Raw genomic sequence first — 16429 nt, forward strand, 5'->3', positions numbered from 1 at the left:
GGGGCTGCGTGAGCAGCGAGTTTAAAGGGCGAGGTTTAAACCAGCGCCTGTTTTTTTGGGTCGAAGCGGCGTTTAATTCCTGTCAGTGCCAGCAGGGAAACGAGGCGAGAGCAACCCGCCCGCCATGACGGGACGGAGGCGGGGGCAGGCAGCTCCTCCCGCCCGCCATGGGCGGCTGCGCGCCGGGCCCTTGGCGACGTGGAGCGGGCGGGCGCGCAGGCGCCGAGCCCAGCCCAGCCCAGCGCAGGCCGAGGCCGAGGCTGAGGCCGCCGGCCCCGCCGCTGCCCGGGAGCGGGGCTCCGAGGGCCCGGGGCCGCTGCTCCGGCCGGAGGATGAGCTGGTTCAACGCCTCGCAGCTGTCCAGCTTCGCCAAGCAGGCGCTGTCTCAGGCCCAGAAGTCCATCGACCGGGTGCTGGACATCCAGGCCGAGGAGAGCCCCTGGCCCGACGCCGTCATCCCCGACTACAGCGAGGGTAAGCGGCCGGCCTGGCCGAGTCCTCAGCCCCTGCCCCTTTTTAAAGCTTTTTTTTTCCCCGTTTACTGAGGAATTCAGGTGATAAGATATCAGGAAAATGAGGTATGTGAGGAAAATGGGTGATAAAAACAGTTCCGTGAATAAAAAGGTAGGAATAGTGTTCTTCTTGAGGCACACGTAGGTGCGTTGTGACAGGAGGAGCAGGGCAGAAGCCCAAAGCTGGTGGCACCAAGTGAAGTTTCCACTTCTTGTGGCAGTGATGATGTGATCCTGCAGCGTCTGCTGAAAGGAGCACACTGCTGGAAGAAGGGGCACGGCGTGGAGATGAGGAACCAGCTCCCTGCTACCTGTGGGGTGCTAGCACAGAGGCTGAAGGGACGGTCAATCTGAAATTGGTGCTTTGAGATGGACAAACAGGAAGGCAACCTCATGCTAAAATCTGGTTTCTGTAAATAGTACATTAAGAACAAATAAAGTAAAAGTTGGGAAACTAACTTTTCTGGAACCAGTGTCCTTACTGCAACTATCTCTAGAACTGTTTGTGGTATGAAGCTGTTTCCAGGTATACCCACAGCAGAGTGAGGTTTCTGAAAATTGAAAGCTAAAGCAATTGAAACTGTTTTCTAGGTTGCTCAACTAAGCCCAATTTTGCATATCTTCAGACTGTTGGGGGAGGAGGGGCTTGTCAGTCACATACTGGCAGTGTCTAATGCACTAATTGTTTATAGCATCTTGTGTAGCACTTAATCTCTTGAAACTTGTCCAAACTATCTTTTTAATTTCATTTATATCTTCTTATCCGTAGTACTGCTGTAATTCATAAGGAAAACAGCCAAAATCAGGCTACTTTTGTTTTGTCTGAAATAAATAATTAGAAGTAACTGGCTGATAACTTTCATTTAGGCCAACTTCAGAACTCCTCAATTCAGTGTTTTTCCACAGGAGAAGGAGACGGTCATCTTAGTTCTGCTGTGTGTTGTCAGCTTCGTGCTGTCACTTAGTGTGTGAGGAAAATATGAGGTCTGTCACAAACTGAAAGGGCAAGAACTCTTCTAGTGTAAATCCTACAAATACTTTTTGTAGATAACATGAAAATACACAACACAAGCCTTTTTCCCGTTTCCTATAATGACTTATGAAGCGTTTGTCTGTGCTATTGGCTGATAAATGTTAAGACCTAGTAGTAGTTCCTTGTTTTCTAATCTGTAACTTCTGAACTACAGCTCTGCTGTTTGTTTTGCCTAGCCTACTATCAGTACAGGAAGCAGGATGCTGCATTCCTTCTCTCTTGTTCCCTGTGCAAAGGCAACACTTGCTTTCTGTGTCTGAAAAGGCTTCAGATGTGCCCTTATGCAAGGCCATGGAATGCTGCATGGGCTCTTTTCCCCTTCCAAGGCACTTTTCTCCATTTTCTTTCTGAAATTCTCTGTCTTGGAGTTACTGGTATAATTTTTGTATGGCTTCTTTTATGCCTTTCCTCAAGTTACTGTTTAACGTGTCCTTAAGTCCTTGAATTACTTCATTTATCCCTTAACTTTCTTTTGTTTTGTTTAAAGATCAGTCCTAAGCTTTGTCAGGAAGTAGAAACAAAATGTTGCTGTTTGCACTTGTGTTAATATTTGCTTTATACAATACAGAAGCCTTTTTTTTCTGAAATGTTGCACGTAAAAAGACAGTTACTGGAAAATAATTGTTTTCTTGGCATGTCTTTTTTATTGTTTTAGGAACAAATTCTCTCATAAGTGGAGGATGGGATACATCTTCCTGGGGTCTAAGTTCAAATGCAGAACCACAGAATCAGCCAATATCGCCAACAGCAATCACCAAACCAGTGAGGAGAACGGTAGTAGATGAATCTGAAAACTTCTTCAGTGCCTTTCTCTCTCCAACAGACGTTCAGAATATACAGAAAAATCCAGTGGTGTCCAAACCTCCAGCCAAATCACAGCGACCCAAAGAGGAGGTGAAAAGCACTTTACAGGAGGCTCAGCACCCCAGTCAGCTGGAAGTACCTGTGACGACAGAGGCAGAAGTGAAGGATTCCTCTGCAGCTGGCCTAGTGGACTTGAAAAACCTTGATATTCCCAAGGAGGAACCAGAAGAGAATTCTGTGCTCAGTGCCAAGCATGAAGAAAGCACGGATGAGGTTCCTGACAAAAAGGTGTCTGCTCTAAATCTGAAAGAACCTGAAGATGCGCTCAGTGAAAAATCCAGCGCAGGGGAGGATGGAACGGGAGGTGGAACGGGTAGCACTTCACAGTCTCTTAATGCAGGTACAAAAGACGTGGGTTTGGAACCTAAGGAGCAAAAAACTGAGGACAGGCAAAGCAATACGCCGTCACCTCCAATTAGCACATTCTCTTCGGGGACATCCACAACGAGTGATATTGAGGTTTTGGACCACGAAAGTGTAATAAGTGAGAGCTCAGTAAGTTCGAGACAAGAAGCTGCAGATTCAAAATCCAGTCTCCACCTAATGCAGACATCATTTCAGCTTTTATCTACGTCTGCCTGCGCGGATTATAATCGTTTAGATGACTTTCAAAAAATGACCGAGAGCTGCTGCTCCTCGGATGCTTTTGAAAGAATAGATTCGTTTAGTGTACAGTCATTAGATAGTAGGAGTGTCAGTGAGATCAATTCAGACGACGAATTATCAGGCAGGGCTTGTACTTCAGCATCTGTCACTGTCAGTCCTTCTGCACCGAAGACAGAAACGGTTGATGCCCTGAAAAGTAAATCTGAAGATCTAAATGACAGTCCCGTGTTACATGCTGAGGAAGCTGAGATGGAAGAGAGTGGCAGAAGTGCGACCCCTGTTAATTCCGAGCAGCCAGATGTTTTGGTTACTACCGTGCAAACTGATGAAGAACAGGTTGTGAAAGAGGAGACTGAGCCACAGCAGGATGTTGGTGAAAAGTTGCTGGAAGAGGACTCTGAAAAGCAAGAGCTTAAAAAGGTAACGGCAAGCACACCCTTTAAATATTGATGGGACTCCCATCACCTCATTATAGAGGTGTTAGGTTCACCTTAGTGAATTGATTAATGCTGAATTAACTTGTAGAAAATTCTTTATTATTCTGCAGTGGAAGAATACTGGTGCAGTTTTTGGGCAGATCATTTTGGGTTTCACTTAAGTTCAGTTGTCAGTATTGTGAGTTGTGACTACTGCTAGCAAGCAGGAAGCCTTGATAAGTCAGATGTGTTATTTTGTGTGGTACAAACTCTTTTAAAAAGAAAGGTACATGAGGTATTTTAATGAAGAAGATAGGTATCATTATGGATAATTAATAGATATGAAGAAATCTGGATGGCTAGCTTAAATAGATGGGTTAACTAGAGATGTGGAGGAACAAGTAGGATACTTCAGAGTGTGGAAGGCTAAACTGGAGCTTTGTGTGCACTATTTTTTTCCATTTCCTCTGTCACCTTCCTGTCCCTCTGTTCTTGTTTTTAAATTCTGAGCTGTTTTGACATGTTTTACTCTTTTTTTTTATTATTTTTTTAATTTTTTTTATTTCTCTGCATTTTGTTTCAGACATAGTGTTTTTGCATACTATCTGACATAGGTGGGCCCTACTCTTGGCCATGCTCTGTAGGTGTGTTTGCAGTACCAATAGCATTTCTAACAGTAATAAGGGAAAAGCAATTGCTTATGGGAGTTTGTAAAGCCCCAAACTAATCTGTATTTTAAGGAAAGCAATTTTTGGTGTAAATTGTAGAGAATATCACTAATTCCTTAGGAAAGTCCACGGAATGCTGTACCAGAGTTTTCTGATCTTACTGAATAGTTTAAGGGAAATGTTAATGAACCATAGCAGATTTTGTCTTTCACTGCCGTGCTGAGTGACATTTACAAAATCTGTTTAATTACTTTATGTTGTTATATATGTCTGTGTTACTTCTCTATGCTTAGCTTTCTAAAATCTGATATTATATAATTTTGATGATGTATTAAGATCTCCTGACTCTGCCTGGAAGTTTACTTTCCTCATCCAATGCTATCAGTTTGCAGAAGAGACCTTTTCAAATGTAAATTATCGGGTGATTCTGTAGAGAGTGGTATGAGGAGCACAGCAGGAGTCTCAATGGTTAATGCTAGCTCTGTTTAAAAACTTTGTAATTGAATATGACTTAATATTGTTGGGGAGGTTAGCTGAGCCAGGTATACTTAAAAGGATTTTTTGTTACAACTCTAGTAAACCGGTATCTCGTGTTTAGCTATTGCCTAGTTTTACATTAATGTAGCAGAAAAATGGTCATCTTCACTATCTTAAGCTTCTTAATTCTTTTAGGAATTTGAACTAAAACTTTAATGTTGGAGGGGGGGGGAGAAAGGGGAAGCCTCCCCCTCTCGTGTTTTAATTGTCCCATTCATCTGATGTTCGTGATAATTTTTTTCCAGATGATTGATTCATTAACAGAGAAGCTGGAGAAGAGAGAAACACAGTTATTAAGTACAAGTAAAGAAAAGGCGCGCCTGGAAGAAGCTTATGATAACCTAAAAGAGTAAGTATGAAAATAGACACAGTCATTGCTGTAACTAACTTTACTGTAACACAAACAATATTACAATGCAAATACTGTCATTTGTGGTCAAATGATAAAACAGGTTTCTTCTATAACTAGACCGAAGGTTGCAAAGGATATGCCCTGTTTAGGAAATGTGGAAATAAAAATACCATTACAGCACATGCAATCTGTTTTATTTATTGGGGCCAAAACCTCTGTTGGGAAGACTGGTGGGAAACAGGTGCGCAGAGGCAGGTTTCAATATTAATAAAGATCTTTATTATGAGACTGGGTTTTGATATTAAGGGAGACTGACTGCTATAGATAGACTAACTTGATTTACAAAGTAATTTGCTGACTAAAACGGAGGCAGTGAAAACATGGTAGGAAGACTGGTTGTAGGAAAAAACAGAATTAATTGTTTAATTAAGTTGGAATGAAAAATGAAAAGTTGAATTTGCCAATTTACTGAGGTGTGAGGTGTAGAAATTTATGGATAATATGTGAAGATGTTATTTAATTGTTAAATTGATCTTAACTTTAAAAAAAAGTTTAATCATTTGCCCTGTACGTGGTAGAAACTAAGAGGTTATTCTGAAAGAACTTGATTAAGGAGCAAAACATTTAAGGTAAATCCAGAGTTTTGCCGTTTTCACTGTTAAATTGCTGAATTAATAGAGATCTTTAGTACTTCTAATATGGATGTGGTTTTTGAGCTGTTGGTAAAATGTGTAAAAATTATAAACATGTTTTAAAAGCATTTAAGACAGCCTGTTGCAAACCGTTTGGGATGTCACATAGCCATGGAACTGTTCTGAAATGTTAATTTTAAATGTAGTGAAGTGTTCAGAATGAAAGAAGAGACCAGTAGCATTTCGTCTCTTAAAGAGGAGTTTGCTCAGCGAATAGCGGATGCTGAAAAGAAGCTCCAGCTTGCGTGCAAGGAAAGAGATGCAGCTAAAAAGGTAACCAGCTTTTTAATGAAACTAATCCTTGGAGGATTTTAAAACTTGATGGAATAAGGCTCTGAGCAATCTGATTTGACTTGGAAGTTTTAAAGCTTTACTTTAAAAATAAGGTTGGATCAGATAACTTGCAGAGGTCCCTTTCCAGCCTAAATTGTTTTTGAAGAACAGCCTTTTGAGAGGGAGGGGAAAAGAAGGTGGCAAGTACAATTGTGCCTCTAGCCATAAATATATTTTAATGAATGGTCCTAAGTATTTTGATCTATTCTTTAGGAAGTAAAGACTGTTAAAGAAGAATTGGCTACTAGACTTAATACTAATGAAACTGCTGAATTACTGAAAGAAAAAGAAGAGCAAATCAAAGGATTGATGGAGGAAGGTAAGATTTTAATTTTTTAAGCAAAACTTTGTAGAATAATTTGAAATATACTGTTTTCACATAAAAGCCTCCCTTATGTGGGGAAGACAGGTTATTTGAAGCATGTTAGATGTGTCTATACGTTTAAACTAGTTAATGGCACAGAGCAGCAGAGTCCATCAGTCAAATGCAGATGGCTGGAAGGATAGTTTTTGTGGCATGCATTAAAAGGTACCGTGAGATAAGACCACTGTGCAGTACAGTGTTCTGTGCTCCATTTGGCAAAGATCTGACCAGAGCCATTCAAGCCATTTCTACGGTATCTCCCCTACTACTTCTTAACTTTAGAAGTAAATTATAGTTATTAAACTAAGTGGCCATTATGTTTATTTCCTGGTAAGATGATTTTGCTTACTTTCAAAGCCTTTTCAGTGACTATCCTATCTGAATATAGCTTGGTGTAGTGAGGTCATTTTGAGGTGGACTGGAAACTTAAGAATTTGCATGAAAATACAAGTAAATGTTTCATTATATGTTTGGCTATTACACAGGGCTGGAGGGCAGAGAAAGGTGTGAATGGAGACTGTTCATAGAATAACTGGCAATATGTGCTAACTTCATGTATGTTTTCTTTACAGGAGAAAAGCTTTCCAAACAGCAGCTACAGAATTCCAACATGATTAAGAAATTAAGAGCAAAGGAGAAAGAAAGAGAAAATATTAACACAAAGCAGAACAAAAAGATCAAGGAACTGGAAGAAGAGTTGCAACATTTAAAACAGGTGAGATTAAAAAAAAAAAAAAAAAAAAGCTTTTTAGATTAGCTGCAGAGTAGCTTTGTGGGGAAGCTCTAGGTAGCCTTTTTTTTATCTTTCATGGGAGACTATTCTAACTGATATTACTGGAACACTAAGATGTGATTTCAGTAGTTTTAAATTGCAGTTGTATCTCATTCCAGCAGCTTTTTTGCACTTGTGTTGTTGGTTATCGGATAATGGGCTGATGAAATTTGAGTTGAAAAAACTGTACTGGCCAAATTTGGGCAGTTTTCTTGATTGCTTTGTGAGTTTAATCAAGGACATGCAAGCAGAAGATCTAGCATGAGGAAATATGTGAAATTGTGTGGTGAAGAAGTGCTCCCTCCTCTGGAGAGATTGCTGTTCTCTTTTGCAACATGTTAGATCACTCCAGTCGCTTTGTGTAACTTAATTCTGGATCCGTCACCGCACTTGTCGTTGTCATTGCTCAGGTGGTGTGATCCACCCCATGTGCTGGGATTAATCTAACGCTTGTTTGCACTCCAATAGGTACTTGATGGCAAGGAAGACCTTGAGAAGCAGCATCGAGATAATATTAAACAACTGAACAGTGTTGTTGAGAGACAAGAAAAGGATCTTGCTAAGCTTCAGGCAGAAGTGGAAGACCTTGAAGAACGGAACAGAAGCGTGCAGGCAGCACTCGACAGTGCGTACAAGTAAGCAGATATTTGGGTGCCTGTCTTGAACCGTACAATCAGTTTCCATGTCTATTTTTTGTGTGATGAATCAAGATGCTACAATGATACATAATGAAGTTATTTTTGAAGTCACAGTCGGCATTGTATGAACTGCAAAATGCATGGTTTTTCTTCTCCCCCAGGGAACTTGCTGATCTTCATAAAGCTAATGCTACAAAGGACAGTGAGGCACAAGAAGCAGCCCTAAGTCGGGAAATGAAGGCAAAGGAAGAGCTTGGGTTAGCTCTGGAGAAGGCCCAGGATGAGGCACGACAGCAACAAGAAGCTTTGGCAATTCAGGTGAGTCTTAAATGTGATGAATAGAACTTACTGAATGAAGAGATGTACTTGGGTGGGGTGTGCATTTGCCATAATGAACCAGACACGATATTAGGTGGAACTCATTTCTGTCTACTAAGCAATACTTAGTGGATTTCTTTGCTGTAAACTTGAGTTCAGCCTCTAGTGGTAGTTGTGCTAAACTTTAGAATTCTATTTTCTTTAAGAAAAGACTTCTAATTTTACTTGTCTAAATAAAGTTACTTTGACAATTTGCATATTTAAGTCTGTAGTGGTTGAATCATAATGCAAAGCTTAAAAATATAATTGGACAAAATATTTAGTGATACATACATTACATAACTATTTGTGTGCTTGCAAAACTCAAGCCTTTGACTTGTACCCCATCTGATGTTGTTTTAAATGGGAGAGCAATGGGTAGATGGCACTGTGATGTTTGGCAAGAGGTTAGTGATAATGCCTTGCTTGTTTAGGTGTCAGACCTGAGGCTAGCGCTGCAACGTGCAGAACAGCAGGCAGCGAGAAAAGAAGATTATTTACGCCAGGAAATCAGTGAACTACAACAGGTACTGTAGCAAATAAGACAATGCCAACTTGTATCTGCAAGAAGAACTTCTAAAAACTGAAAACAAAAAGCTAACATGTCATTAATAAATAGCCTATGTAGTAAGCTGATTTAGTGTGATAGCATTTTAGTCCATTACATTGTTTTAAAGCTTTAATATGTTTAATTTCTGATTTCAGAGACTCCAGGAAGCAGAAAGCCGGAACCAAGAACTAAGTCAAAGTGTTACATCTGCTACGCGACCACTTCTCCGGCAGATAGAAAATTTGCAAGCCACACTGGGAGCACAAACTTCTTCATGGGAAAAATTGGAAAAGAACCTTTCTGACAGACTTGGTAAGATGTTTTTAGCTTATACTGAGCTGTGAGACTCTTAATGAAGATGTGAGGTAGCTGAAGGTAAATTGAAAGGACTTGATGTTGGCCCAAGGAGTATATGAGTGGGTTGAGAGGGATAAGCACAAAATGTTTTCCTGTAAGGAAATGATATGTGAGGTATTTTGCCAGGGTTCTTGGACAAGTAATTGTCTGTTTCCCTTTAATATAGCGTAACAAGATTGTAAGAGGTGTTATGGTATGCATGTACTTAGGACGTCTAAAAGAAGCATGGACATTGAGACACTAAAAGTACACCAGCATTAAAAAAAAAAAAAGTTGCCTCTAAAATACTGACAAAAAGTCCATTTTGATGCATAAATAATTGGACCACATTATAGCTGTGTGAGCCTAAAAGGTAAATTCCCTGTCTTTTTATTTATTATTAGGTGAGTCTCAAACTCTTCTAGCAGCAGCTGCTGAGAGAGAACGGGCTGCTACAGAAGAGCTTCTGTCTAATAAAATTCAGATGTCTTCTACTGAGTCTCAGAATAGTCTTTTAAGGCAAGAAAATACTCGCCTTCAGGCTCAGCTGGAAGTGGAGAGAAACAAATTGAAGAAAATGGAAGATGAAAACAGTAGGTGAGTGAAATGAAGTAAGCTATCTATTATATAACCATCTGCTGAAAATCTTTGTAAGCTGGAAGATCTCTTTGGGTGTTGTTGCTACTGTAAAAAAAAAAAAAAAAAAAAGATGACAACTCCTAAGAAAGCTTCCAAACTTGTTAAGGATCTTTCGTTTCATACTAACGATTGTCTGAAGCCTGTTACTTTAACAGTGCTTTAAAATCTTGAAGCTGTGTGTGTATTAAAATTTGCTGTGGTTTAACTCTGGTAGACAGCTAAACGCCACACAGCTCTGCGCTTACTTCCTGTACCTCTTCATTGTAGGTATGAGGTTGAACTAGAAGGACTCAAAGATGAATATGCAAAAACCTTGGAAGATGCAAAGAAAGAAAAGGTATTGTCTATTTCCTCTCTAAACTGTTGATGACACCTCTGCTGGTAGGGGGTTAACAGCCTGTATTGATTTTTTGTAGACGCTGCTAACTACTCAGTTAGAAATGGAGAAAATGAAGGTTGAACAGGAAAGAAAGAAGGCCATTCTTGTGCAAGAAGCAGCAAAGGAGAAGGTACCAAAACCTGATATTTGTGTTCAATTTTATTGAGACTATCCCTATTCTGCTGGTTTTCTAGAATCTGAAACTGTGGCAAGCAAAAAAATGGGCTTAAAGCAGTGCAGTATATACTGAGAACCTAGGCATTGGGAACTTCTCTTTTTTATTATTGTGCCTGCCTTTTATTTCCACTGAAATAAGTGCTTTTGTGAAACACGCTGAAGTAAGTCTTTACGTAATACTCTATTTATCCTGAGAAAAGATAAAATACAGATACTGATTGTTTTAACCTTTTGATTTATGAATGCTCTGGGATTCATCTTCTGAAGCTCCTTGTTTTCTTTGCTTACACTGCAAGCATTGCTTCTCCTGAATTCCTGTTCTGGGTTTCACATGGTTGTGTGCAATGTGCTGCATGCCTTCCAGCTTAAGTCACAAGTCACAAAATGGTCCTCCAGAGTCAGTAACTTTGTTCCTGCTGATTAGCAGTTGATGTTCGAGTAAAACTGTTTCTATTTTGGTTACTTACTGCTTCTAGTTATAAAATCTAACTGCTTTATCCTTCAGAGGCTAGTATTCGTTCAGATGCTGCCTTTAAAAGAGGTCAGTCTCTGGAAGGTATGTCAGTCATGAGAAATCTCAGCGTTGAGTTTGTAAACTTTAAAACAACAACAAACAAACAAAAATGAAGTTAACATACCTTCCAAAAAGAGACCTACTTCTGGTTATGTCATCCTTCCTGTGATGCTTTAGGACGTACAGAACTGCCTCTGCATTTCCCTTGGCTACTAAAAGAGAAGTTATTTTGCTGTAGTTTGCAACTTCTATGTCTTTGTTTCCTGAAAAGTCTAAAGAGTTAAGCACAGACTAGAGGCATTAGTAGCACAGTAATTCTTCATTGTTGAACTTAACGTATGTTTTTTATAGGAGGGGAGAGGAAAGGGCAGTCTTTTTTTTTTTTTTTTTTTTTTTTCCATAAACTTTCACTGTCTTGCCAACTCTTTTCTGTAACTAACTGGTGGTGATGTGGGGTTTTTCTTGCGTGCTTTCTTAAAAATATATTTATTGTTTTATTTAAGGATCGGAAGTCATTTACAGCTGAAACAGTTTCAAGCACTCCGAGTATTTCACGTTCTAGTTCCATAAGTGGAGTTGACATGGCAGGTCTTCAGACGTCTTTCCTCTCACAGGTATATATCAATAATATTGGCTTTTTGATAGTTTTTTGTTTTTTTTTTTTTCAGTAAACTTATTAATGTTGAAAATGACTCTTCAGGAGTATACTGGTTTAGGTGAGGCAAAAACTATTTATTTTTTATTCAAAAAATAAAGCATCTGTAAAAGCATAAAATGATGTTTTTTATTGCGGACCAATGCATATGGTTGTATGCATTGGTGCTGAGTTCACATCATTAATTTCAACTAGAAAATTTGAATAACACTGTTAGAAGTCAAACGGACTTCTTTTTACTAGCAATATTGGCTTAGTGCACAAGCCCACTATTTAGACGTGTTTATTCAAAGTGTGTACTTGTTTTGTTGGGTTTTAAGGTTCTCTAACCTTTTGTTTGTAGGATGATTCTCACGATCACTCATTTGGGCCAGTAGCTGCTAGTGGGAGTAATCTTTATGACGCTATAAGGATGGGAGCAGGTTCAAGTATAATTGAAAACCTTCAATCACAGCTAAAACTAAGAGAAGGAGAGATTTCACATCTACAGGTACTGTAGTTACTCTACTGTATAATGAAATGCAGTGCTTCTAAGGTTAAATATTAATTCAGTCAGTTTTGTTTCATTGATATTGTATTCAAAACGCTTGGTCCCACTCAGAGCAGACTGACAGTTCTGTTAACCAGGATAGCCAGTGTGTGTAGGGATGAGCAAGAGAAACATTTATTGCTTCCTCTCTTGTTTTGGGAAGGACCTATCAAAAAAAAATAACTTGCCTGTCTGGAGGAAGAAGAAGGGTGGTGGGGTGGGGAACAACACTCATCAGATCTGAATGAGAAGAAAGGGAGAGTGTTTCCAGGGGATGCGCTTTCTGGCTCGTAGAAAAAGCTTTAATTACTGTTTTATTCTGGCTTACAATAAAAAGCTTTAATTGCCATTTCAAAATACTTTTTTTTAATAAAAAAGGTATATTTTCTTTTTCCTAATTGTGAAACATATTTACCTTAGCTGGAAATAGGGAACCTTGAAAAAACTCGATCAATAATGGCAGAAGAATTGGTTAAATTAACAAATCAAAATGATGAACTTGAAGAAAAAGTGAGAGAAATACCAAAATTGCGTGCACAGTTAAAGGTAAGTGCACTTGTGTTGGCAATCTGATATGTTATTGTGTTTTTTTTTTTTTAAAAAAAATACCACTATCCATTTATGGTTATACTTAAAGGTCTTCCTAATCATAAATTACCTGCTGTTTATTTATTGTAATCTGGTTATCCCTACTCCATGACTGGTAGTCACTTCAAAATGTAGCTGTAAAAATGTCTGCTGTGCATAAAATTGAATGCTAAATTGGGAAGAGAGTTATTTTTTTTCTTCACATAAGACACTTGTCTTGAAGTCTAGTCTTTAAGTGAAGGGAGTGTTCTGATAAACAGCCTGGATTTGTGAGAGTTAAAGGCTGAGTGCGTGCTTGGCAGTGATATAGTTAATGGGACAAATATTTTAATCCTCTAACCATATCAGAACTTAAAGTTGGGAAATAGTTTTGGAATAACTTTTGACATGATTATTGTTCTATAAATACACAATTTAAATTTTCCCATGAAACGGTTCACAGACTCTGTTACTTCCTGTAGTAAAACTTAGGTGTAATTTGCTATTTTTAATGTGTGTGGCAACTGAACTTCAAAGTGCTTTCATAGTTCCACTGTAGCCAGCATTAATTCTTCGTTGTCAAGAATTTTTGACTTTGGAGTCTCTTCCTCTTATGTCTAGGGAATAAATCTAGCCATATTCAGACAGTCAGAGTCTTTTTGAAGAGTTCACTGTCATTATCAGTGTCATTGTAAAATACTTACACTTTGATAAACTAACACTAAAAAGATGGTCAAATAACAAACTCCATCATTGCAGGACTTGGATCAAAGATACAATACAATTCTTCAGATGTATGGAGAGAAAGCAGAGGAAGCTGAAGAACTACGATTAGATCTGGAGGATGTGAAAAACATGTACAAGACTCAGATAGATGAACTTTTAAAGCAAAGACAAAATTAACTCCTGCTGGAACTCTTACTATTGTAACAGATTGTATAGATAATTGTTTATGTAAATGCTGAATTTAAATGTCTTGTAAAAAAAAAAAACAACTGTATGATAGAAAATGTCTATATAATAAGTTCATATGTTAAAAAAATCAATGCTTTAAGTGTCTTGTACTGTCTGCAGTTAAATTATTTGTGCAATATTTAAATTTTTTTAAGTCATCTCTGTATTTAAGTTTTTACTAAACGATGGACCATTTTACTTGTAAACAGTAGTGAGAGAGATGACCGTGACCTCCTGAGACAGCACTGGAAGGTATGAGTTTCACTAAAGCAGCCCTTCATTTGTAAACTTTGCATACCCGTGAAAAATATTAGAAGTCTTTCTAAACATGTTCGTAATACAAGTTTTTCTAAAATCTCGCTGGCTAACTTTTAATAACAAAATAGTAGTGGCTTGCTGTCTGAAACATAATTGATGGATATTTTTATGGAAGGAAAATCTTATATTTGTACTTGCAGTGTCTGAACATGATAGGACAATAGTTCTATAGTATAAAATAGTCATCTAAATTCAATTTTTTTCAAAGTCCTCTAAAGCAGAGTGTAACACTTAAGATGAAGTTGTAATTTATAAAGTTTCATCTGTCTATTGTTTGTGTTGTATCTCATGAGCTGTCTAGACAGCTGCTCTGCTTGTAATTCTAAATGTGGTTAAATTTTAACATCAAAAATACAAGTATTCAATATTTGCTCTAGGGTTGGATGCTGACTTCTAGCAGTAGCTAAAACGGTTCAGAAGAATGCTGAAAAATATTTTAATGAAATAATTGCTGCTCTCATAATCGTTCCCGGTATATAAATAACAAGGTTTAGACTTTGGCAAAACTGTTCTGTGGCTTAATATAGTTTTCAAGCAAGTCTCCAGTGGCTGCAAAGCATTTCTCATGCCATTCTTTAAGTAAGGTATTGGTTAAATAGCATCCACGTGGCTTGACATTTAGCTGCGTTTTGGGTCATGTCAGAGGAAACTTTTGAATTGGACCCTTGGGAATGCTGAGAATCGGGGGAAGAAGCTTGCATCTTCCTCTGCATTCCAGACAGCAAATATTTCACTTCATCTCAGAATTGTGGCTGCAATAGGCACTCATGTGAAATACTCTGCAGTTTAAATTCTTTGCCTATCATGCTGTTGCCTCCACAGCGAGGGGTTTCGTTTGCATCTGTTTGCATTGTAACTTGTGTTAGAGAGCTCTGTTCCTGCTTGTGTGTTCAGTGGACAGAAAGAGACAAAGGATGTGAGTGATGAGAAGCTGCTTTTGGAGAAAAGCCTCTCAGTAATATAATTCATCTGCCTGTGAAAGATTTATTCCTTATTAGGAGAACAGTTAAGTCACTGGATTTACACAAGAGAGGGTAAGTTTGTGGAACAACCTAGTGCAGTGTGACATTCAGACATTCTGAGGATTTCAATAAATCAATAGAGCAAAAACACTAAAAATTCCCTTAACTCCCCATCTGTCACAGAAATTTTAACTTCCCTAAATATAGGACTGCTTTCTTTTTTTGGGTGGTGATGGGCAGAATCTACACTCTTATTGTCTTAGTTTCAGTTTTGGAAACCAAGGTAAAACCATTTTGTTAAAAAACAGAATTTAAAACCTTGCCATCATATTGAAGTGTACTTGGCATGCTTTAAATTTCAGAGGGAAAAAAAAAGCAACTGAAAACATTTGTTTGAACTTACTGACTTGTGGCATATTAAGTCAGAATTATGATGTACACCTGTTAGAAGCTCATCTATTTCTTGAAAAACAAAATGCAACAAAACAAACCTGTTTCATGAAGATTAATGTTTAGAAATTTTGTTTGTTTTCTATTGCAGTGAATCAATAAATCACTTTCACTTTTTTTTTTTTTTTAATAATCTTGGTACACAAATGGAGCACTTTCAAAAAAAAATCGTTTCATTTGGACTGATTATTAGTGCCAGTGTTTTTGAAGGTAACATTTCCTTTGTAATGTGTGAGTAGATGCTCCTTAAGGGCTGGCACAGGTGCAGGTTTGAGTGTGTCTCAGACTATCTTGGGTTTTCAGGAAGAGCTTGGGTAAATGTGAAATTTTAACATGCAGTCAGCATTAACTGTTTTAGATATAAAGCCTTTTGTCAGAATATTAGACTTGTATATTTTACAAAAGTAGACGTTAATACCTGCACCAACTATTTTTGGATTCTTATATCCTCCCTCAGTGCAACCTTTACTATCATGTGGAGCGGCCTACTCTCTTAATCAAAGCCTTAGAAAACCAAGTAGCTGTTAGAAGGTAATGTAGACTTCCAAGTATTCTGTTTTGATCATCTTTGACATAGTTCTTTCTGGCTTGTTTTGAGGAAATGTTAAGATTAACGTGTACTAGGATCTGGGCACATTGCTATGACAGATTGCCTAGAAGGAAATAACATGCAAAAGGAAAGAATTTAGGTCAGAATACTGACATCCACTACCATTTAAATTTGTTACTTTTTAATCTACTTCTTGGGGAAATGGCTAATTTACACCTCATTCTCACTGCCTAGGCCAGTACAAAGAAATACTGTTTAAAAGCTTACTCAAAGTATACTGTTACTTTCTCATCCTTGGTAGATAATGGAAAGGCATCTGTTCATGTGTGGGGGGAGGGGGGTTGGATGAGGTACAGGCTACATTGGTACAGGTTTCCCTGGGCATGGTGTTAAATCCTTTATGAACAAAGGAGCAAATGTTAAGAATCCTGTGTATCCATACATTGTAGCAAGGGTTAGTTTTGTTATTTTTTTTTCCTGTTACAACTTTGTTACACTTTATGTATGTTTTGCTAAGGGCTACAACGATCCTTGAAACAGAATGGTTTATCACATGGTGAAAATAGAACCCTTGGTTTCTAATTGTAAAATGTGTATAAACTGTAAAAAGCACGGGGCAGGGTAAAATAAAATTTTACGCTCAGAATGTGCTCTGATTCTCTTTGACATTTTTTTTTGGTAGGTTTTTCGTCTTGATAGGTGTGA

General features: G+C 38.2%; 1 protein-coding gene across 1 annotated transcript; it reads left to right on the forward strand.

The window, feature by feature from the left end:
* Positions 1–198: 198 nt before the first annotated feature.
* TMF1 (TATA element modulatory factor 1) lies at positions 199–16374 on the forward strand. Its single transcript, XM_027467826.3, has 17 exons — positions 199–474; positions 2201–3435; positions 4882–4985; positions 5827–5953; positions 6227–6332; positions 6950–7092; positions 7618–7784; positions 7949–8105; positions 8579–8671; positions 8850–9006; positions 9435–9627; positions 9937–10006; positions 10086–10178; positions 11243–11353; positions 11738–11884; positions 12344–12469; positions 13250–16374. The coding sequence occupies exons 1-17, from the start codon at positions 333–335 to the stop codon at positions 13391–13393; spliced, it is 3315 nt and encodes a 1104-aa protein (XP_027323627.3). The 5' UTR covers positions 199–332; the 3' UTR covers positions 13394–16374.
* The last annotated feature ends 55 nt before the right edge of the window (positions 16375–16429 follow it).

This window comes from Anas platyrhynchos, chromosome 13, assembly GCF_047663525.1.
Source record: "Anas platyrhynchos isolate ZD024472 breed Pekin duck chromosome 13, IASCAAS_PekinDuck_T2T, whole genome shotgun sequence".
Taxonomy (NCBI): Eukaryota; Metazoa; Chordata; class Aves; order Anseriformes; family Anatidae; genus Anas; species Anas platyrhynchos.